The sequence below is a fragment of the Bos javanicus genome, chromosome 14 (assembly GCF_032452875.1).
Source record: "Bos javanicus breed banteng chromosome 14, ARS-OSU_banteng_1.0, whole genome shotgun sequence".
Taxonomy (NCBI): domain Eukaryota; kingdom Metazoa; phylum Chordata; class Mammalia; order Artiodactyla; family Bovidae; genus Bos; species Bos javanicus.
In genome coordinates this window covers 22,098,439-22,121,914 of record NC_083881.1, presented here as the reverse complement: position 1 = coordinate 22,121,914, position 23,476 = coordinate 22,098,439, and the positions used below count along the sequence as shown (strand labels likewise).

Sequence of the window (23,476 nt, the reverse complement as noted above, 5' to 3'; positions counted from 1 at the left end):
TTTGCCAACAAAGGTTCGTCTAGTCAAGGCTATGGTTTTTCCTGTGGTCACGTATGGATGTGAGAGTTGGACTGTGAAGAAGGCTGAGCGCCGAAAAATTGATGCTTTTGAACTGTGGTGTTGGAGAAGACTCTTGAGAATCCCCTGGACTGCAAGGAGATCCAACCAGTCCATTCTGAAGGAGATCAGCCCTGGGATTTCTTTGGAAGGAATGATGCTAAAGCTGAAACTCCAGTACTTTGGCCACCTCATGCGAAGAGTTGACTCACTGGAAAAGACTCATGCTGGGAGGGATTGGGGTCAGGAGGAGAAGGGGACAATAGAGGATGAGATGGCTGGATGGCATCACTGACTCGATGGAGGTGAGTCTGAGTGAACTCCGGGAGTTGGTGATGGCCAGGGAGGCCTGGCGTGCTGCGATTCATGGGGTCGCAAAGAGTCAGACACGACTGAGCGACTGATCTGATCTGATCTAAAGTGGTAAAGAATCTGCCTCCCATTGTAGGAGACATAAGAGACATGGGTTCAATACCTGGGTAGGGAAGATCTCTTTGACGAGGGCATGGCAACCCACTCCAGTATTCTTGCCTGGGAAATCCCATGGACAGAGGAGCCTGATGGGCTACAGTCCATGCATGAGTCGCAAAAGAGGTGGACACAACTGAGTGACTGAGCAGCGGCAGCACACACTTTATGCTAGGACATTAATTTGACTGGATTTCCTGTCTCACCCTCAAAGAGCTCTCCTAGTATTTTATGTGATGCTGGGAAAGATTGAAGGCAGGAGAAGGGGGTGACAGAGGATGAGATGGTTGGATGGCATCATCGATTCAATGGACATGAGTTTGATCAAACTCTGGGAGATTGTTAAGGACAAGGAAGCCTGGTATGCTGGAATCTATGGGATCTCAAAGAGTCAGACATGACTGAGCGACTGAACAACAAATACTTTTTTAAAGATTTTTAAGTGGATAATTTTTGCAAGTCTTTATTGAATTTGTTACAGCACTGCTCCTGTTTTATGTTTTGGGTTTTTTGGCCCCGAGGTAGGCTGTGAGATCTTAGCTCCCCGACCACACTCCCTGCACTGCAAGAGGAGGTCTTAAGCACTGGACCACCAGGAAAGTCTCTCCCAGTATTTCTTGGAGCCTGTTCAAAGGATCAGGTTTTTGTTGCTTCTCTGAATTCAGAACAGAGCTCCTCTCCTCCATGGCCACACCTGTTCATTTCCCTTTGGCTGTTTCCTGAGCTCCCCTCAAGGGGTACCAGCATCATCAAGAGAACAGTCTTCCAGGAACATTCTCTGCATCCTCCCGAGACACTCCTTCCCTTGTTCTCTGCAATAACATTTCTGAGGACTTAGCCCCATTTGCTCCTAATTTTAGCCTCCTTTCGGTCTTTCTGCCTTCTAAGTCTTCCCAGCCTGGGAAAACTCTTTCTATTAATAACATCCTTCCCCCAGATGTAGGATGATTTTTCGCAGATGTGTGTCAGTTCTAGGTTCTGCTCTGACCCCGCCTGCAGGGCGAGTGCATCCAGGGAGTGCTCAGTGGTGGTACCTGGTGGCGGGTGGGGTAGGGCTGCCACAGGTTCTCCTTGGGGTCTGGCACTCACCCCAGGGTGGGGTGGAAGAAGCTGTGATCCAGGACCCTCTCAGCCCGAGCCCCTCACTCCTGGTAGAACTGGAAGAAATCCATGGCACAGGCTGGGGAAAGGAACTGTTAGACATCCTTACTCGTGAGGGAGGAGAGAGTAGTCTGGTATGCCAGGCACGCAGGCTTCCAGAACCCAGAGGAGCTGTTTCTAAGGATGAGTGACTCTGAGGCTGATGAATCCGACAAGAAGTCTTTTCTGGCTTCTTGTTGTCTTTCACTGAAGAATCTACACAATGGGACCTTCCTCGTAGCTCAGAGGTTAAGAATCCGCCTACCAGTGCCGGGGACACGGGTTTGATCCCTGGTGCAGGAAGATTCCACGTGCCCTGGAGTAACGAAGCCGTGTGCCCCAACTGCTGAGCCTATACATCCTAGAGCTCCACAGCAAGGGAAGCCCCTGCAAAGAGAAGTCTGTGCACCACGAGTAGAGGGTAGCCCCTGCTCGCTGTAACTAGAGAAAACCCTCGAATAGCAATGAAGACTCAGGGAAGGAAGGAAGGAAGAAAGGAGAGAGGAGGGAAGGAGGAAGAAAGAATATACACAATGGATAACCAAGGTCCTACTGTGGAGCACAGGGAACTATCTTCAATATCCTGGGATAAACCATAATGGAAAAGAAATGCAAAAGAGTCACTTTGCTGTACAGTGTGAATTAACACAACATAGTAAATCAACTGAAAAAGAGAATTTACACAGTGGGGTTTGAAAAACAGACCAGCTGAAAGTAGAGGGTGGATGGATCATGCAGTGCAGAACTCTCCCTGGAGTTAGCTACCTCCTCTGAAAATAGCAGCAGGTGAACCTGGCTTTCTCTGAATCACAGACTCCAGGCATAAACACCAATCAGCTGGTGCCAATTAAGTCACAAACAGGCCCTCTGCCTGCCCAGGGCTCCCACCTGTTGTTATTATTAGCAGCTGAGAAATAAGATGAATCCTGTCAACAACGATGTTTCGACTGTTTTGTGGGATCTTGAAGTCAGCTGATTTTAAGTGTGAGAACCTTGTGGTCTAGTCATCACCAGAAAAAAGTCCAACTCACTCTAGCTCATGAAATATTAATGAAGAGCTAGAATTACTTGCATTGACTTCAGCACAGTTAACAGACCAAAAGGCAAATCCAGTCTGGGTCTTCCACTTCACAGGACACAGAAAGCTATCAATGTTTAGTAACCTACCAGTTTTAGCCAGAGATCTTAATGTGTCCTCTAGTTTTCAAATTTTTCTCCCTTTTGGTTTTATTGCCTGAATAATTTCGGGTCTATTTTAAGGAAAAGCTGGTTCATTATTTTAGTAGGGGAAATCAACTGAGAGTTTAATAATAATAGACTTTTTTAGAATTATAATTACTTCCAGATGGATGATCACATCTGTCCTTACCTTCTAAAAGAACTACTTAAGTGACCATCTGTTTTTCAGTAACTTTGAATGGAAATCTTTACTATTTTGTTTATCTGGTTGTCACCAAGTTTGTAACTCGAACCACACTGAGGGTTTTTATGATAGTGATGTGCTTTTCTTCTGTCATTATTAAATGAACATATTGTATAACTCAACTTTTGCAACTGCCTTTGGGAAATTAAAGTAGATCAGAAGGAAATAAATGAATTATACATGCTTTTACTTGGTCTTTCTTAATACCAATCAACAGTTACAGTGTATTTTGCAAGTACTGATTGAAATGTTGACTGTGGGCATTCCTTACCCCATGAGGCCATGGGACTTTCTCAAGGAGACTGTAGATGACTGCTTAGCCCAGGGCACCTCTGAAAGAATTCAGCATTTACTAAATCTCTGTCTCTAGGGCTGTTTCAGGCAATCTTGAAACTGGTAAAGAATGTGCCAGGTTTGGGTAAGAATCCCTACCAACTTTTACTGCTTCCTTTCAAAGCAAGGAACACGTGCTGGGTTGCATCCCACTCTTTGCGGCCCTGTGGACTGTAGCCCGGCAGGCTCCTCTGTCCATGGGAGTTCCCAGGCAAGAATACTGGAGTGGGTTGCCAATTCATCCTCCAGGGGATCTTCCTGACCCAGGGATCAAACCCGAATCTCATGCGTCTCCTACATTTACAGGTGGATTCTTTACCACTGAGCCACCTGACTCTCTAAGAATTTCTGAGCAATCATTGCAAATTACAGAACAAACAGGAAGAAATATTTTCAACACAGACAAATGAATGTTTAAAATCGAACAGGGTTGCCAAAGAAAGGGACTTGGTGGGTGGACAGCTGACAGAGGTGGCTTTCTTCTTGAAATGATACAAATGTGAAAATGTTCTCAAGTGGATAACAGCAATAGTTACCCACTCTGAATCTACTAACAGTCCTTAAACTGCGCATGTCTAATGGGTGTCATCTGACATAAGTCACTTGCCTGCATTGTGCTTCTGGTGGCTGTCATTCCTGCTTCCTGTTTCATCAAGTTCACTTGACTCAGGTATAGTAACCAACTGGGCTTCCCTGGTGCCTCAGTGGTGAAGAATCTACCTGCCAATGCAGGAGATGCGGGTTCGATCCCTAGTCTGGGAAGATCCCCTGGAGGAGGAAGTGGCAACCTACTCCAGTATTCTTGCCTGGGAAATGCCATGGACAAAGGAGCCTGGAGGGCTATAAACCATGGGGTCGCAAAGAGTCAGACACGACTTAGCGACTGAACAACAGCAACAACAACAATAGCTAAGTGGACAGTGTTCATTTGGTTGGAAATGATAAAGCCATCCCATGACTGAAAGTTGAGACACATCAGAAAAGGAAAGAAAAATACCCAAGGGGGGACTTCTCTGATGGTCTAATGGCTAAGACTATCTGCCCAATGCAGGGGGCCCAGGTTCGTTCCCTGGTCAGAGAACTAGATCCCACACGCCACAACTAAGACCTGGCACAATCAAACAAATAAATAAATATTAAAAAAAAAAAAAGAAAAATATCCAAGGACGGAGGGAGAGAGAAGATGGTCGGACTAGTGCCTGTGCTGCTGCGGTGGGGGGTAGTGGTGATGCCAAGAACGAAGGTGATGCTGGGGAGACAGGAACGGGGCATTCCACGGCACTGGAGCATGGTCCCTGTGGGGACCAGAGCCTGGCTCCAGAGGGAAATGCTACATGACAGTCCAGAACCATGGTATTTATCACGAATCTTTAAGTGTGTATTTGGGGGGAAAGTGCCATGGAAATCCTTTCCCTGCATGCCATGTTACAGTAGGGCATCCAGATGAACATGCTGGGCCAGGGAGATAGCATCCCTATGCTCTCCTTTATCCACACAGCTTAGCACCAAGGTCAGGAATGCAAGCTCTTTCTCGGTTAAAAGCACTCGAGTGCTCTTTGGCCCAGAGAATTTCGATATTTATAGCCTTTCCTACAATCAACAGGGAAGAAGTGGGCTCCCAAAGTGCACCCTGAGAAACAGAAATGAACAGAATGTAACTAATTACAATTCAGATTTTACTTAATAGGGAAGACAATGGGTAAGTGCAATGAATGCCATATAAGTCCCGATTCTGTTCAGTCTCATACATATTTCATCTCTACCTTTGGCTTTAAAATCTAAATAAAACTAGAGCCTGGAGGGTATCATGGATTACATGGGCTTCAGTGAAACCCTGAGAATGTGAATATAAATTTAACGTGAATGTAAAGCCTCTACAAGTCCACACTTCTATGAAAGTGCCTGAAATGCTGATGAAAGCAGAAGAGCATTAAGAGAGAAACCAGTTTCATCAAGAAGACAAGAGACAATAGACGTTGCCAAGGTGGTGAAAAAGGAAACGTGAGGCATCGTTAGTGGGAATGCAAATGGTGTGGCCACTATGGAGAACCATATGTAAGTTCCTCAAAAAACTAAAAATAGAACTACCAGATGATCCAGCAATTCGACTCCGGTAGATACCCAAAGGACATGAAGACAAGATTTAGATATCTTATCTGCACACCCATGTTTACTGCAGCATTATTCACAGTAGCCAAGATGTTGAAACGACCCAAGTGCCCGTTGAGGATGAGTGGATAAAAAAGAGGAGGTGGTATATATACAATACTGAATATTATTCAGCCACAAGAAAGATATTCTCCCATTTGGGAAAACATGGATGGACCTTGAGAATACAGTGTTAAGTGAGGTAAGTCAGACAGAAAGAAAAGTACTAGATTGTATCGCTTACATGTGGAATCTAAAACAAGTTCAATCTGTACAAACAGAGACAAATGGTGGTTACCAGGGTAACCCAGAGGGTCCTCCCGAAGCTCCCTTGCAGTCTTGTAGTCTGGTCCAGTCTTCAGGCTCTCCTGACCCATTCTGTGTTTACTGAGCACAAACCTCATACACATCAGGCCTGGAGGAATATTTGCTGGTCGAAGAACTTCTTTTCCACCAGTTACAGCAGATGGGTTATGAAATGTATTAATGTACATGCAAACCAAGGATAATAAAAAGTTACAAAAAGGTGTGTTCGTAAGTCACTAAACCAGGCTTTTCTATTTTCAGGTCTGTCTGGGCAAATTTTCTATCTCTTTTTTTCCCCCCACAAATTCTACTTGTTGCCACAGGAAATTCTCCATGATCTGTGACTGGATGGTAGGATTGGCTAGTCAGACTTAGCCTCTTGTACATTATCAGTTAGAATTTTCATCTGTGATGATAATCCTATTATAAATGATATGAAATATTCAGCTCCCGTCCTGTTAAAGCTTTTAGGCTGTAATCTGAATCCCTAAGAGCCTTCACAGTCTAAGCGCCCATCCACAAAATCTTTGTGTGGATCATTTCCCTCTCCTTTCTTCATTACAACTTTTAAAAAATATTTTATATCAAATTTAATAAAATATTTGTACTTAATTATTTCCTGCCTCCAGTGTCATTTTTTTCTGCATCAATTTTAAAAATTATTTATTTATTTAGGGCGAATAGTTTACAATGTGGTGTCAGTTTCTGCTGTACAACAAAGTGACTCAGCTGTACGTATTCATAAGTCCACACTCCTTTTTTGGATTTCCTTCCCATTTAGGTCACTGCGTTAGTACTTTTGGGACTTGCTAACTGTCATTAAGTTTTTCCATTCGTATGAAAATGCTGAATGTTGAAATGGTGGATATCAAAAGGAAACTTAAATTAGATCCTTTGATTTTATCTTCTATAGGAGATTGTCTTTCACTGGATTCGTGATCTGTCCTGATTTTTTTTTTTTTTTCCTTTAGAGTGCCTTAAAACTCTAAGAAATGTCATTGTTATTGGTTGAACTTACTTTTTTAGAGGCCGTTTCCTACAAGATCCTGGTAGTGGTACTCCACACTGACATTTAGATTATGGATCAGAAGTAACACTTTGTCTGTAAAGGACTAGAGAGTAAGTCTGGTGGCCGGTGGGCAGTCCATCTCCAGTTCTCTCCCCCACAGATTTTAGGGGCAGTGACAGAGTTGAGTAGTTGCAATGGAGACCACATGGCCCTCAAAGCCCAAAATATTTACTCTTTTTATCTAGAATCCAGTCTTGGTTAGTCCCCCTCCTGTGGCCATTGATGGTAATCCTTGACACCAGAATAAAATCTTAACTATTTATCAGGGCCTGCTTTCTCTCCATAATTTCCAACCTATGTGCAGTTTCCCCTTTGAATGAGCAGATGGAGTAGTAAGCACACCTTACTTCTGTTTATTCCGTGGGGCAGTCTCCACACTGACTCAGATCTACACCATCTACCCACAGAGCCTGGCTCTTCACCCCACAGCTGTACACGGGCCACCTTTAGACAGACTGGGATTGCTTTTTGATGCCCATCCGTGGATGACTCCGGAGTCCTTTTCCGGCAAGTGTGCTGCTGATGAGAATGGGCTAACAGGCATACCAGCGCACCTTCACCTGGGTTCCACACTGCCTTCCTGCTCCCAAGACAGTTCTCCAGGGGCTGAGCTGTTGGGATGTTTTTGTCTGCTGTTCCTAGGACGTGTGTGACAGAATCTCTGTTTTGGTTTTCTACAATTTGCACCAAAATATGTCCTGAATTTTAGGTTCCCCACCACCTCATGCCCTGCCGGCATTAAGTATTAGATGGCTAGATAGAGAAGGCAATGGCACCCCACTCCAGTACTCTTGCCTGGAAAATCCCATGGACAGAGGGGCCTGGTGGGCTGCAGTCCATGGGGTCTCGAGGAGTCGGACACAACTGAGTGACTTCACTTTCACTTTTCACTTTCATGCACTGGAGAAGGAAATGGCAACCCACTCCAGTGTTCTTGCCTGGAGAATCCCAGGGACGGTGGAGCCTGGTGGGCTGCTGTCTATGGGGTCGCACAGAGTCAGACACGACTGAAGCGACTTAGCAGCAGCAGCAGCAGCAGATATGCTGAACAAGCAGATCCAAAACTGAAAAAATTCTCAGTGAATTGGAATGCTTAATGCTTATGCATTTTAGACTGTTTGTAGGGAACCATAGTCATTCATCTCTTTTTGTGTGACCACATAAAGCAGTCAGACATAGGGAACTAGGAATAAAACCCCATCCTAAAGGATGCATAAAAGGCTCATAAAGGAACAATTTCCATTAAAAAATATTCTCTATGCAGTCTCCTCATTCTCAGGCTACATTTGATATATTTTAACAGATAAGTGCTCTATCACAATTAGAACTTATAGCTTAATACCCTCAGGATTTTGAATACAGCATTAGAAGATAACAGAAGAGATATCTTTTGGAGGTTAGTTTATGATGTGTTTAACCTGAACAGGCAAGTTGTTCATGTTATTAGATTTTGCGAACGTTTTTCATAACTCTTGTACCATTTTCTTCACCCTTGTTTAACCCACATTTATTCCACCTGGTCTGGTATGCTGTTCAGATATTTTTGTTCATAAGCAAGTACTTCATTTTATCACAAATACAGTACAGAACTTCCAGGTCATTTAAAAGTCTAGAAATGTCTTATTTGCTGCAGCAGAGACTTAGCTCTAATGAGAATTTGATAAATTCTAGGTTGTGCAAATGACACCACCCTTATGGCAGAAAGTGAAGAGGAACTCAAAAGCCTCTTAATGAAAGTGAAAGAGGAGAGTGAAAAAGTTGGCTTAAAGCTCAACATTCAGAAAACGAAGATCATGGCATCTGGTCCCATCACTTCATGGGAAACTGATAAGGGAAACAGTGGAAACAGTGTCAGACTTTATTTTTGGGGGCTCCAAAATCACTGCAGATGGTGACTGCAGCCATGAAATTTAAAGACGCTTATTCTTTGGAAGGAAAGTTATGACCAACCTAGATAGCATATTGAAAAGCAGAGATATTACTTTGCCAACAAAGGTCCGTTTAGTCAAGGCTATGGTTTTTCCAGTGGTCATGTATGGATGTGAGAGTTGGACTGTGAAGGAAGCTGAGTGCTGAAGAATTGATGCTTTTGAACTATGGTGTTGGAAAAGACTCTTGAGAGTCCCTTGGACTGCAAGGAGATCCCACCAGTCCATTCTGAAGGAGATCAGCCCTGGGTGTTCTTTGGAAGGACTGATGCTAAAGCTGAAACTCCAGTACTTTGGCCACCTCATGCGAAGAGTTGACTCATTGGAAAAGACTCTGATGCTGGGAGGGATTGGGGGCAGGAGGAGAAGGGGACGACAGAGGATGAGACGGCTGGATGGCATCACTGACTTGATGGACGTGAGTTTGAATGAACTCCGGGAGTTGGTGATGGACAGGGAGGCCTGGCATGCTGTGATTCATGGGGTTGCAAAGAGTCGGACACGACTGAGTGACTGAACTGAACTGAACTGAACTGAGGTTGTTGTAAAACTAGATCCTGTAATTCTTTTTTTTTTTTGGCCGCACTGCACAGCATGTGGATCTTGGTTTTCCGACCAATGATCAAAACTGTGCCCTCTGCAGTGGAAGGCCAAGGCTTGACCCTGGACCACCAAGGAAGTCCTGAGACCCCACAGTTCTCATGCATTTACTGCTGTAAGAAGGGCAGACCTCTCGGAGTCTGGAGGCTAGACCAGCAAAACCGGCTCCAATGGCCCCCACCATGCTGAGCAACCGAACTCTGAGCAGGGTCTTTGGCCTCAGGAATGTAGGCCCACAGCGCTGTTCCCCTGGCCAGGGGCTGAAGAGGCCAGCAACTCTGGAACCGCCCAACCACCCCCCAGGACTACTTTTCCATCTTAAGCTCAGTCACTCAGTCATGCCTGACTCTTTTCAACCCCATGAACTGTAGCCCACCAGGCTCCTCTGTTCATGGGATTCTCCAGGAAAGAATACTGGAGTGGGTTGCCATTTCCTCCTCCAGGGGATCTTTCTGACCCAGGGACTGAACCGGTATCTCCTGTGTCTCATGCATCAGCAAGCAGATTCTTTACCACTGAGTCAACTGGGAAGCCCTAACAGGAAACTTAATGTAAAAATTATTTGTATTTTGGGACTTCCCTGGTGGTCGTGGTTAAGAATCTGCCTTGCCCTGCAGGGGATATGGGTTTGATCCCTGGTCAGGGAACTAAGATCCCACGTGCTGCAGAGCAACTAAGCCCAAGGGCTGCAACTACTGAGGCTAGATGCCACAACTAAAGAATCTGTAGGTGGGAAGGAAGGTTCCCTCATGATGCAATGAATATTCCATGTGCCACAACTAAGATGGGACACAGCCAAATAAATACAAAACCTTAAATCTCATTATCAACCTCCTCCCCCCAGACATGAAAGTCATCTACAAGGGTTGGGTAGGGTGTGGGTTGAACAATTCTTTCCACCAATTTGCATCAGAACAGCTATACAGGCTTGCATGGATCTAGTCAAACAGCCCCAGAAGGCTTGGGAGCGCTGCATGTATTGCTGCCTTAGAAGGATGGATGGGTACCGCAAACTTGTGTTCTGGCTCTGGAGCAAACAGCATCTAGTTAGCATCAGATGTGACAGGCGCCCAAACAGAGAAAAACCAAGAAAACAAGGTGTTTTCCTCCATTTCACTGTGGGACTGAGGTGCACACAGTCAACCCAAGACATTAGGAAGTCCAATTGCAAGGTGACTTTGCATGAGATGCCATTGTCTAAAATCCAAACACTGATACATACTTGAGAAGGATTTTATAGGGTAAAGTTGATTAATAACTGGAAATTGAGCATTCCCAAACCAGCAAGATCAATCAGCTGTAATAATCATTGAAATAACTCCAGTGAAATATCACTGCCGGGTAATGGAGCATATTGCTCGCTTTTCACAAATGACTCCCCACACAAATAGCTAGAATGAAATCAGCTGGGTTCTATGAATTTGTAACTTCGGAACACTACCTTGAGCACTCAGTCACATCAGACTTGGCTGTGAACAGCTGCTGCAGAAGCCCATTCAGTCGTACTGTGAACTCACTCACGCCGTGCAGTGCTGTCTCTTAAAGTGGCTGCTCAAGTTAACATTCAGGGACCATCTCAGCAGTGCTGGGGAGTCAGTGACTCACATGTAATGTACTGAATGCTAGGCTCTGACTCGACTGACCCCTATTAGCTGCTGCTGACACTATACGAATCTGAATAGAAGCTCACCCTGTGAGTCACCTGGTGCTGTAGGAAACCAATCTGCTGTATTCCCAGTTGGACCATGATTCACATGATAATCATAAGGGGATCTGACTTGATACATGTGATTTCAAAACTCAGTTCTGCTGAACTGACTTAGGAGCCTGCTAGAAAGTCACTCCTTGCTTAATGCCCTGGATTTCCATCTATGAACAAGTGTTCAGAAATGCAAAACTGAGCGTAAGATATCCAGTTCACAACTGGAGAGAACCATGGTCTCCTTCTTCAAGGACGAAGATGCATTTCCTAGAAGGACTTTCCGTGGTAGATACATCATTCCTGTGAATCACTTTGCAAGACCACTCACTTGAAAGGCTGTGCCACGTCATTTTAAACCACTTATGTGAAGTCTGGGGGCTTCTCAGGTGGCACTAGTGGTAAAGAAGCCACCTGCCAATGCAGGTAGACTTAAGAGACAAGGGTTCGATCCCTGGGTTGAGAAGATTCCCCAGAGGAGAGCACAGCAACCCACTCTAGTATTCTTGTCTAGAGAATCCCATGGACAGAGGAGCCTGGCAGGCTACAGTTCATGAAGTCACAAAGAGTCAGACATGACTGAAGTGACTTAGCATGTATACACATCATATCATTTCTAAACCACTTATGTGAAGTCTGGACCTTTAAGCTGCATCTGTTAGTGAAAGGTGAATGTCATGAGCTGGCTCCATGCAGAAATGAAAGAACACCAGGACTTTTGGAACTGATGTTCAAGTGTCTGAAATGAAACCAGCCACCTGGGCCACTGCATTAAAATAAGAAAACTTCTTTACTTCTCTCACTCTTGCTTGTCTACATAATCTAGAATAAGAAAATCTCCTTGTATGTAATCTAAGTTGTGTATGACTCTTTTGCAACCCCATGGACTATAGCCAGCCAAACTCCTCTGGATCCATGAGATTGCCCAGGCAAGAATACTAGAGTGGGTTGCCACTTCCTTCTCCAGAGGATCTTCCCAATCCAGGGATCGAACCCATGTCTCCTGCATTGGCACGTGGGTTCTTTACCACTGAGCCACCTGGGCAGCCCAATCTTGGAAGACTTTCCAAAAAGCTCTCTTACAGGCTAAAGACCTTCAAAGCCAGAAGAAAGGGGATTAAAAATCTAAGAAAAGGTCAAAAATGTTTTCTAATGTAAAACGGCTACAAGGGATTAATCAATCAAATGTGTTGAGTCCTGCCCGGAAGGCCACAGGGGCAAGGCTTCGCACCAAGGCCACAGAAGCGAAGCCCAGAATCAAGGTCACCTCTGAAGCTGACCGAGCCACTCTGTAACCTTGCCAAAAGCCCCCTGATCATCACTGACAAGCTTTCTGACTCCCAATTAGGCAAAGATGTCCACTCCAGTAAACACCCTATAGCACCCCAACCAATCACCTAATGCCAACCTTCCAGCAGGAATTTTGTCTGAGGCTGTAAAAATTTACTATTAACCCACAAACACTGCTGGCTTTCCCCGGTCTATTAGGTGGTCAGACTGCTGTGCTCACAGTGCCCACTTTATCTCTGCTCTTTGTCCTTAATAAACTTCTCCCTTCTGAAATGCTGTGTCTGGAAATTCTTTTTCAACCCATGCTCGGACTGCCTCAGCAAAATGTGGGATATGAAATTCTAATGCTGTCTCTGCTTTAATCTGACACCTTTCCATACCTCGAACAAGTCATGTGGTCATATCTCCTGGTGTGAAGGGACCACGATTAAGGGGTCTGACAGTTGTAACAACATTACTGCCTGGCCTTTCTTATGTTGAAGATAACGCATGCTTGTATATTTCTTCCTTCTGGTTTCCTATTTGTTAGAGGTTCATCAATCTGCAAGGGTTTCCCAGGTGGCTCAGTGGTAAAGAATCCGCCTGCCAATACAGAAGACTCAGATTTGAACCCTGAGTTGGGAAGATCCCTTGGAGAAGGGAATGGCAACCCACTCCAGTACTTTCCTGGGGAATCCCATGAACAGAGGAGCCTGGCAGTCCTGGGGTCTGTGTGCAAGAGGGACTGAACACATGCATACATTAATCTGCAGTCAACAGAAAATCACCTGTATGGTGTGTAAGAGCCCTGGACATTGAGTCAGATCTAATTCTAATCCCATTTTGGCCTCTGTTTAGCTGGAGATGTCTGACAAGGCCCTTAACCTCTCTGAATGTTTCCACACCTGTAAAGTGAAGGAGGTAAGTGAGTAATCTGACTTTTATCATTCTGTACTTTTGATATCGGGCTTCCCTGGTAGCTCAGCTAGTAAAGCATCCACCTGCAATGCAGGAGACTTGGGTTCAGTCCCTGGGTTGGGAAGATTCCCTGGAGAAGGGAAAGGCTACTCTCTCCAGTATTCTGGCCCAGAGAATTCCATGGACTGTATAGTTCTTGGGTCGAAAACAGTCAGACATGACTGAGCGACTGTGATTGGATTTTAGGAAAGTTAGCATTTCTAGCTCCCAAGTTTCCACATTCTCTTAATTAAAATGGACTCAGTGTAGTATTTTAATGCACACATTGGATTTTCCAAATATAGCATGACCTAAAACATAGTTTTAATGCATATTTGTTTTACAAAGTGAAATACTTTGAAGTTTAGAGATAATCTTTTCTTCTTTTTAAAAATAATTTTATTTATTTATTTGGCTGCACTGGATCTTAGTTGAGCCATTGGAACTCTTGGCCGTGGTATGTGGGATCTAGTTCCCTAACTAGGAATTGAACCAAGGCACCCTGCATTGGGAGCACAGAGTCTTAGACACTGGACCACCAGGGAGGTCCTGAGACAATATTCTTAAAATGCTATTTGAAGTTTATAAATAAATATAATAATTATTTGAAATAAAAGGGTCCATATAATGTAGAAATGTATTGTTTTTACATTTAGATACTGACAGAAAACTTTTTCCATTTTCCTAATTTTGATGGACATCTTCTATTTCATTGGAAGGACTGATCCTGAGGCTGAAACTCCAATACTTTGGCCACCTCATGCGAAGAGTTGACTCATTGGAAAAGACCCTGATGCTGGGAGGGATTGGGGGCAAGAGGAGAAGGGGACGACAGAGGATGAGATGGCTGGATGGCATCACTGACTCGATGGACGTGAGTCTGAGTGAACTCCGGGAGTTGGTGATGGACAGGGAGGCCTGGCGGGCTGTGATTCATGGGGTCGCAAAGAGTCGGACACGACTGAACTGAACTGAACTGAACTGAACAGGGTTCTACTGCATTAATTTACTGGATGTGTGCTAAGTCGCTTCAGTTGTGTGGGACTCTTTTCGACCCCAGGGACTGTGGCCTGCCAGGCTCTTCTGTCCATGGCATTTTCCAGGCAAGAATACTGGAGTGGGTTGCCATTTGCTTTTCCAGGGAATTTACTGAATGTTGGCAGTCAACCCATGGCATACCTACTTTTCTTATCTCTATTTTACAGACGATAAAAACTATGGCACAGGGAGGTTGAGTAACTTGCCTGAGGTCACACAGCTAAACGGAGATCTGAATCTAGACAGTTCCTGAGTTCAAGACTTCTACCTATTACGAAATATTGTGCCTCCTACGCAATACTGATACGTGATACAAAAGATGACACTAAACGTACAGGACGAGGCCCAGTAGAAAATCAGGTCGTGAGCAAAAGAGAGAGAGAAAAAAAAAAAAAGCTAATACTTTACAGACAGACCCTTTTCATTACAAATTTCCTTTGCCAAGTCTGGGGAATAAGTCACACCCATTTCGTCAACTCGCACCTTTGTTTGGTCAACTTCGCGATCTGGAACCACCAGAAGGGAACTGAAGCCCAGCCACGCAGGGGCCCTGCGCTCCAGAAGAGGGGAGCTGACGCCGGAGGGTGACGAGAAGGTGCCCCCGCCTCCGGGGACAGCGCGAGCCCCACGGGCGAATGACTGCTTCGGCTCGCTGGTGGCCGAGGGGCGTTCCGCCGGCGCCGCAGGCATCCGCTGCGGTCGGGACACAAGGCGCCCTCTGGCCAATCGGCTCGGCGGGGGCAGACAAAGAGCGCTCGGCCTCGGCCGGATTCTCGTGAAGAAGGGAAGTCGGGGTGAGTTCCCCCTGGAGCGCCCTCCTCCTCATGGACTGAAGCTGGGCCTCGGCGCCCACTCCTGCAGCCGGTCAACCGCGGGGGGCGCAGGGACAGAGCTACACTCCCGGCCTCGCCCCCTGCCCGCCGCCCAGGCTTTTCCCGATCGCTGGCCAATCCCGGGGACTCGCAAGCCACTCGGGTCCCCAGGCCCTACCCCAGTCGGCTCCCGCAGCACCGAGACCACCCCCCACACCCGCTGCCCACTCCTTCCAGCCCGCTGCCCCCACCGCTGTAGGGCCCTGGGCGCACAATCAGTCCCGCCGGCGCCCCGCCTCCTCCGCGACCCCTCCCTTGCCCACTCCCCCACAATCCGAGGAGGGGAGTCGCGGCGCCCACCGAACCCCCAAAGCCCACTCCCTGCCTCGCGCCGCCGCCCCAGAGGTCCACTCCAGCCCCGGGCCCGCTCAGATCTCCGCAACCGGGGCGCCAGGCTCGTTCCAACTTCCGAGCGCAGCCCGAAGAGCGCGGGCTACTAACCGCGCGGTTCCTGCAAGTAAAACACCCTCCGCGCCGCCTCCACCTCCTCCGCGCGGGCGAAGGGTGCCGACAGTTCTGTCCATTAGGTTTCAAGAGCTTCAGGGCCAACACAGCGTTAGACCCCCGGGGCTCCGTGGCGGGCGCCCGCCGGAGTGGAAGTCTCCACTTCCTCTCCCCCTGGGCGCACTGCCCGCCTCCGGCGCCCGAAGTTTCCCAAATCCGCTTCGGGTGTCAGTAGCCTACCCACTCACTGACGCCGGGCCACCCGGGTCGAATCCTGCGGACTCCCCGGCGGAGACCCTGGAAACGCGGTCACAGTCCACGCCCGGCACCCGCTGCGCACTGACTCAGGCCTGCTCCCGCCACCGCCGTCCTGGCCCCGGTGCGCTCCCCGCCCGGCCCCCACTGCCCCGGGATCCGAGGTCTGAGCGCGAGTCCGGAAGGGAGAAGGAGCCGCTAAGCTAGCGGGTACTCACGGTTCCTCCGTCCACCGGGAGAGCCGGAGGGGTGGCTGGGGCCAGCTAGCCTCCGTCCTCTGTGCGCATGCGTCCCGCGAGTGCCTTATTTTTATTATAATTCCAAGTGCAGCCCTAGTTAAGCCCGCGATCGCCCTCCCTGGCTTTCCTCTGCCTTTGGCTCTCGGCCTTTCCAGTCGCCCTCTTCTCTCGCTCTTTCCCTCCCTCGGCTCTGCCTCTCCCCGCCCCTCTCTCCCCCTCCCTGGCTCCACGATCCCTGGTCTCGCCTCCGGCGGCGCGCTCCTCTGCGGCGACAGCTGGGGGTTCCCATCCACGCCCGGACCGTGGTCTCTTTCTCCAGCCCCTGATTAGGAAGTACGGAGAGTGGGAGCCGAAGAACCCCCTCGGCTATTCCTTACGCTGGGGTTCGCGGAGACTGGGTGGGACTCCGGCGTGCGGGAGGAGCGTGGGACCTTATGAATGGAGCTGTGGGAAGGAGGAGCCAGTGTGCGCGCAGGGGTGGGCCGCGCGCACAGGTGCTGCTACCCGGAGAGTCCGGCCGCGGACTGTCCGCCTCAGGAGGGCAGTCCCCACCGTCTCCTTTCCCCCGAGTGCTTCTCCCAGCTCGCCCCCCACCTCCTCAGGCTGCAGCCTCAGCCTCCAACGGCCCGATACTGAAAAGGAGTTCCTCACCCCCTCCCCACCCGCCCGAGTGAGTCGAAGGCCCCACCTGGCTGGATGGTGGGGGGGGGTGGGGGGCGGGCGGGGACGAGCGGGGGAAAACTAACTCCTGACTGGAATCCGAGGAAGGAGGAGACCTGGAGGGTGGGGGGAATCCGCCGCCCAGCTCTGCGGGCGCGGAGGCCTTAAGACCCCGGCGCTCCCTCGGGATCGAGACTCAGTCTGACTGCTGGGGCCGTGCTAAACCCCGAAGCTGAAAGCCGACCTGACCCTAAAATAACATCACGTCATTTCCTCCCTGGCCACCCGAGCCCGCTGTAGCCGGGGGCTGGGGAGTGGGAGCGCGAGGAGGGGGCTGAAGCTTGTCCCGGGTAGGCTTGGAGTAGCGGGAGGAGAGGGACGCGTAAAGATGGCGAGTTTGAGAAGCCGCCTCGCGGAGGGCGAGGACCCCTCCCTCTTCCATAGACTCTGGAAGAAAGTGGTCCCGGAAAAGTAGCCTCGAGGGTCTCCTGGGGGGAGGGGTGTGAGGCGGGCAGCCGGCGTCTTTTCCTTGAACCTGCGCTGCCGGGTCTGACCTTCCCGCTTGCCCTCCCGCTCTCCCCTTGCTGGTCCCACATGGAGTGGGTCAGTCCGAGTTAGAGAGGACCCCGGGATGCGGGCGTCTCGGTGAGGTCACGGACTGTGAGACCACAGTACTCACGGGTATGGACGAGCTCTGCCCGGCGCTGGCGTCCACTTCCCGAGGCAGACGTCCCCCTGGGGGTCGGCCAGGCAGTGCCAGAGCTGCCCTGAGCAGGAGCGAGAGGCGGCCCGGCCGCTCCTCGTACCCCGGCGAGAGCACGGCGGCTGGCAGGGCGGGGATCAGGGCGGAGAAGTCCCGGCGCCGCAGGGGAGCCTCGGGAGGGGGTCTCCGAAGGAGGAGAGCGAAGAAGCGCGCGAAGCCGGAGAGCGTGCCGGAGAGGAGGCTGAGCAGCGTCGGGGCAGCGGGCGAACCTAGGAGCTGTGCGGGGCCGGCGGGCAGGGCGAGGCGGGGGAGGAGAGAGACAAAAACCACACAAGGTCACTGTGGGGTCCGGCTACAGACTGAAGAGGAAGTGCAGAGTGCCAGTCTGCGGCATTTTGAGGCGTTACTTTGGGGGTGCAAGAGAAGTCGGTGAGAGCAAGAGGAAAAGGACTCTGCTTAGTTTCTCCCACCTCTCATTCCTCCCCTCTCTTCCCTCTCCGCCCCACCGCCTTCTCCTCCCACCCCCTTCTAACTGAGGGCTACTTAAGGTGTGGTCCTTGGACCGGCAGCTTGGATAATACTTGGGAGCTTGTTGGAAAACCAGAATCTCAGACCCTATCCTGACCCACCGCATCAGAATGGGAATGTTAACATTCCCAGGGTCTCCCATGAGACCCGTTCCCTGTGAGGTGCAGTGCACAGCAGTGTCTGTGTTCACCTCTCTTGGCTCTTTCGAATTTGGTTGAAAATCTACTTCACTTTCGGAACTCTCACTCTGCTTCATCTTCTCATCCTGCCTCTTTCCCTCTGTCTTGGTCCACCTTCCAAAGTGCCCAGAGCTCTACTAGAGACAGATGAGGTCACCAGGGCCTGTGAGAAGTGTCCAGGGGAGGCCTGGTTACAGGCAGGAGATTGAAGGGCCTTCAGGCTGGAGGAAAATGCACTGGCGATTTGATTTCGGTTGTGCTGGGTACTGGGGTCAGGAGAGACCAGAACTTAGCACCATCTGCAGCCCCCTTTCCACACGCCCTGTGTCCATCTTATTCCTCCAGCACATCCTGGAGGCAGGCCTCTCACCTTCCACTTGTTGCATGGGAGATCTAAGAAGCTAAGGTAAAGATAAACTATTATTTTCTTGGTATGTATAGGTAAACGTTAATTTAGAACTCAGGGGCTCAGGACTCTACCTTGCTACCAACGCGACGGCTAACCTTCGAAAATTCTTATTCTTTGAGTTCATCTAATTCATTTACGAAGTAAAGGGATTGAACTTTGGCGCTTTCAGGTCACCCACCTTGTTCAGGTTTTTGGAGCTCTCAGAGCTTCTTGGTCCACTAACATTTAGTGAAGTTACAAACCGGAACCTAACTCAGCCAATCCAAACAGCCCCCGCAAGCAAAGTGAAAAGACAATTTAATGTGTGTGAAAAGCAAGTGCTAGTGGTTGCCAAGAAAAATAAAGGTGGAGGCGAGAAGCAGCGAATACGGGCGACCCGGGGGCGTGGCGCGCGTCCTCGGGGCGCGGCGGCCGCTCTCCAGGGTCCTGAAGGAGGGAGCGGCCGCGTGGGCTTGGCGCGCGTCCCCGCTCGGCAGTGGCAGGGCCAGGCCTGGTTCCTTTCCTCTGGTGGAAAGCGGGTGTCAGGAGGGAGCGAGGAAACCTAGCAACCCATTCTCATTCATGAGGCCCTTTCTGGGACGCTGCCGGGCGCTCCGGCTGATTCGTCCTTCGGTCGTTGGTATGCTCCCGGCGAGAGAGGAGCTGGGTTTGCATTTCCGAGCAAGTTCACTGTTGAGCTTCCCTCATTACCTTTTCCTAGAGAACGGGGTCGTTCTCATAGTGTTTTCATTCTCCGCGTGCGGACGCTTCTCTCCCCTCCCCCACTTTCTGGACCTCCGCAGCGTTTATTTTAGGGGTTGGACCCGGAAATCCCCGAGCCTTCTGGACGCGCACCAACGGCTCACTCGAGGAGGGAAGTGAGAGATGCGGAAAGAACCCAGAGCTGGCCTTGGCGCCCAGGGTCTGTCTCTCGGGGAGGGACGCAGGCGACCAGCCCCTGGGCGGAGGCTGGGAGGAGAGCTCGGCCGCGGCTGCGCCCCTGGATCCCGGCGGGATGCCGCTAGCACCGGACGCACCCGGAGACCGTGGGCCATCGGCCTTGGCAGCTCCAGAGCGGTGCCCATGGCCGCAGGCCTATGCCACTATGCTAAGCAAGTCAAGAGAAAACAGGCCTGGTTCCCGGCGACCCGGAATTGGCAAGCCCACCCCGCGGCCTTCCCAACAGGCTTCGGGCAAGCGCTGAAACAGAGCGGAGAGCGTAGAACCAGAGCCGCAGGCGCACCTCTGCAGAGCGCGCCCGGCTGCCGGGGCCCCGAAGGTCGCTCCACAGGCGTTTCGTGGGTTCCGGATTTTGAGTCTCTAGATCAGGTTTTCGAGTGGTTTTTCGAGAACATGGAACCTGTAACCTGACTCTTCTCCCGCCCCAGCCCTTCTTCCCGAGTTGCTGGACGCCCCTTCCTCTGCACGCTTCATTAGGCATTGCGCTGCGGTCCTGTGAGCCCAGACAGAGACGCTTGTGAGGGAAACCGCAGACATGTGCAGGCAGAATATAAAAGCCCGGCTTCTTTGGGCCTCTGGAGAAGTTCACCTCTTCCTCTTCTCTACAGTGGTGTTTTCCCTCGGGTCAGCAGTCCGCTCCCCCCAATTCTGGCTCCTGTCTTGCGAAGGACCGCCGGCTTCTCCAACTAGCGGGGGTGTGAAGGCTGGAGGCATCGGGTGCTGAAACCCAGCCACTTCCTTTGCTCGTTTTGGCAAGATCAGAGCACGGAGTATTAAAGCAGCCACAAAATTCGATCCGAGAAGTTATCCGAGGAGAGACCTTCAGCCGCAGGCGGTGCCGATCACTCCGAAAAGCCCGGTCTTCCTTTTAGGCCAGATTCTGTATGACAGTCCAAGAGTTTAAGAAACAATTCCAAATGGAATCATCTTGGAATCTGTATTCCTAAAAGGACTGCTCCCAGGGACTCCAGAAGTTTTAGGGAATCCCTGATTTTGATGGGGAATCCGCTTTCCTAACTGTTCATGTTGCTTACTGAACTGCAGAGTCAATATGAACAGAGTCTCACCCCCTTCAAAAGGAAAATTCAGAAATGTCATTCACCCCTAAATAGTACATTTCATAAAGGAAACATCCATGGTGGAATTAAACTACTTCTTTACCAAAAATTTATGCAAGTCTTTAAAATGAAAATCACAGAGTGGAATTTTAAATTAGATTTAATTTTTTGAGCTGACCTATTTTTCCTGAACTTTATTTTTTTTAATTTTATTTTGCTGTGGTTTAGCCATACTGTATATTTTAATTTTCTGTCATTGTAAAAAGTCATTTTTCCATGACCGCAACAATCGTATTAGTTCACAACTGCAGGGTTGCATGGTTCTAATTTTGAATATTTTAGTTAAAAATGTAAATGAACTAAAGCATTTGTAAATAATAAGAAAAAAGGATCCATGTACCACAGTCCTAAGACTTCAAAATCTTCTTCCCCATCTTTCTTATTTGTTAGCTCATTTAAGAGGATGAAAAAGAAAAGAAACGAAAATAAAAGTAAACTAAAGCCTGCACTCTGTCTTCTGTAATATTCCATATCTCCAGAGATCAGGAAGGGAATTTTTTATTACATATCAGAAAATTAAAAAGAAAAATTCAAAACTCATTTTTGAAGCTTTAGTGATTTTTTTTGGGGAGTCTCTAACTCTATAAAAATTACATTTGTCTACACTAGTAGAGTTTTAAATTATGGATGATTACAACTTAAAAATTATATATATTATATAATTTTTTTTTCTTGTGATTCACTTTATTATAGTGGTCTGTAATCGAACCCATAATATCTATAAAAAGAAGGAATAACAAAGATTAGAGCAGAAAAAAATGAAATTGAGACTAAATTAGAAAAATACCAATGACAGTAATAACTAGCTCTTTGAAAAGATAAACAAAATTGGCAAACCTTAGAATAATTATATATAATTCTATATAATATTTTATAATATAAAATTTAATATATATAAATATATATACACCAAACAAAATATTCCTTAGAAGGAATAGGCAGTCCCCTAACAAAATTCCCACTATATTTTGCACACTTACTTTTATCGTAAAAAAGATTGAATTCTTTTTACCCTGAGGTTTGAGCATTTTCAAAACATTCTCATGTATGTTACTTAACTAACTACCACTCCCCTGCCCCCACCCCCCTTCTATTTAATGAGGAAACTGCAGAGCAGTGAGGTTAGATGATGTTTGTTAGGACAAGTAAAACCATAATTCAAAAAAACACATGTACCGCAGTGTTCACTGCAGCACTGTTTACAATAGCCAGGACATGGAAGCAACTTAAATAGCCATTGACAGATAAGAAGATGCAGTATGTATATACAATGGAATATTACTCGGCCATAAAAAGGAATGATATTGGGTCATTTGTAGAGATGTGGGTAGACCATGAGTCTGTCATATAGAGTGAAGTAAGTCAGATAGAGAAAAACAAAAACATATATAAACACGTATGTCTGGCATCCAGATAGAGGTGCAGACATAGAGAACATGAATTGGGAGGTTAGGATTGACATATATACACTTAGTCAGTTCAGTCGCTCAGTCACGTCCTACTCTTTGAGACCCCATGAACTGCAGCACACTAGGCCTCCCTGTCCATCACCAACTCCCGGAGTCCACCCAAACCCATGTCCATCGAGTCTGTGATGCCATCCAGCCATCTCATCCTCTGTCCTTCCCTTCTTCTTCTGCCCTCAATCTTTCCCAGCATCAGGGTCTTTTCAAATGAGTCAGCTCTTTGCATCAGGTGGCCAAAGTATTAGAGTTTCAGCTTCAACATCAGTCCATCCAGTGAACAGCCAGGACTGATCTCCTTTAGGATGGACTGGTATGATCTCCTTGCTGTCCAAGGGACTCTCAAGAGCCTTCTCCAACATCACAGTTCAAAAGCATCAATTCTTCAGTGCTCAGCTTTCTTTACAGCCCAACTCTCACATCCATACATGACCACTGGAAAAACCATAGCCTTGACTAGATGGACCTTTGTTGACAAAGTAATGTCTCTGCTTTTTAATATGCTGTCTAGGTTGGTCATAACTTTCCTTCCAAGGAGTAATCGTGTTTTAATTTCATGGCTGCAGTCACCATCTGCAGTGATTTTGGAGCCCAGAAAAATAAAGTCAGCCACTGTTTCTGCTGTTTCCCCATCTATTTGCCTAAAGTGATGGGACCGGATGCCATGATCCTCGTTTTCTGAATGTTGAGTTTTAACCCAAATTTTTCACTCTCCTCTTTCACTTTCATCAAGAGGCTTTTTAGTTTCTCTTCACTTTCTGCCATAAGGGTCGTGTCATCTGCATATCTGAGGTGATTGATATTTCTCCCGACAATCTTGATTCCAGCTTGTGCTTCTTCCAGCCCAGCATTTTTCATGATGTACTCTGCATCTAAGTTAAATAATCAAGGTGACAATATGCAGCCTTGATGTATTCCTTTTCCTATTTGGAACCAGTCTGTTGTTCCATGTCCAATTCTAACTGTTGCTTCCTGACCTACATATAGGTTTCTCAACAGGCAGGTCAGGTGGTCTAGGATTCCGATCTCATTGAGAATTTTCCACAGTTTGTTGTGATCCACACAGTCAAAGGCTTTTGCATAGTCAATAAAGCAGAAATAGATGTTTTTCTGGAACTCTCTTGCGTTATTGATGATCCAGCGGATGTTGGCAATTTGATCTCTGGTTCCTCTGCCTTTTCTAAAACCAGCTTGAACATCTGGAAGTTCATGGTTCACGGATGGCTGAAGCC

The 23,476-nt window shown here is 48.0% G+C and overlaps 2 protein-coding genes across 3 annotated transcripts in view; one reads left to right on the top strand and one right to left on the bottom strand.

Moving 5' to 3' along the window:
* The window catches only part of RGS20 (regulator of G protein signaling 20), a 58,503-nt gene that overhangs the window by 19,400 nt on the left and 15,627 nt on the right, over positions 1–23,476 (bottom strand). The window contains exon 2 of one of the 2 annotated variants that reach the window (XM_061438762.1): positions 17,585–17,894. In XM_061438762.1, coding sequence (XP_061294746.1) covers positions 17,585–17,894 — 310 coding nt within the window. Of the gene's footprint in view, positions 1–16,224; positions 16,860–17,584; positions 17,895–23,476 lie in introns of those variants that run through there. The other variant, XM_061438761.1, reaches the window with a different exon arrangement.
* Positions 15,145–23,476, top strand: part of ATP6V1H (ATPase H+ transporting V1 subunit H) — a 73,911-nt gene continuing 65,579 nt past the window's right edge. Inside the window, exon 1 of the mRNA XM_061438749.1 lies at positions 15,145–15,229. The gene's annotated coding sequence lies outside the window, so the exon portion shown is untranslated. The remainder of the gene's footprint in view (positions 15,230–23,476) is intronic.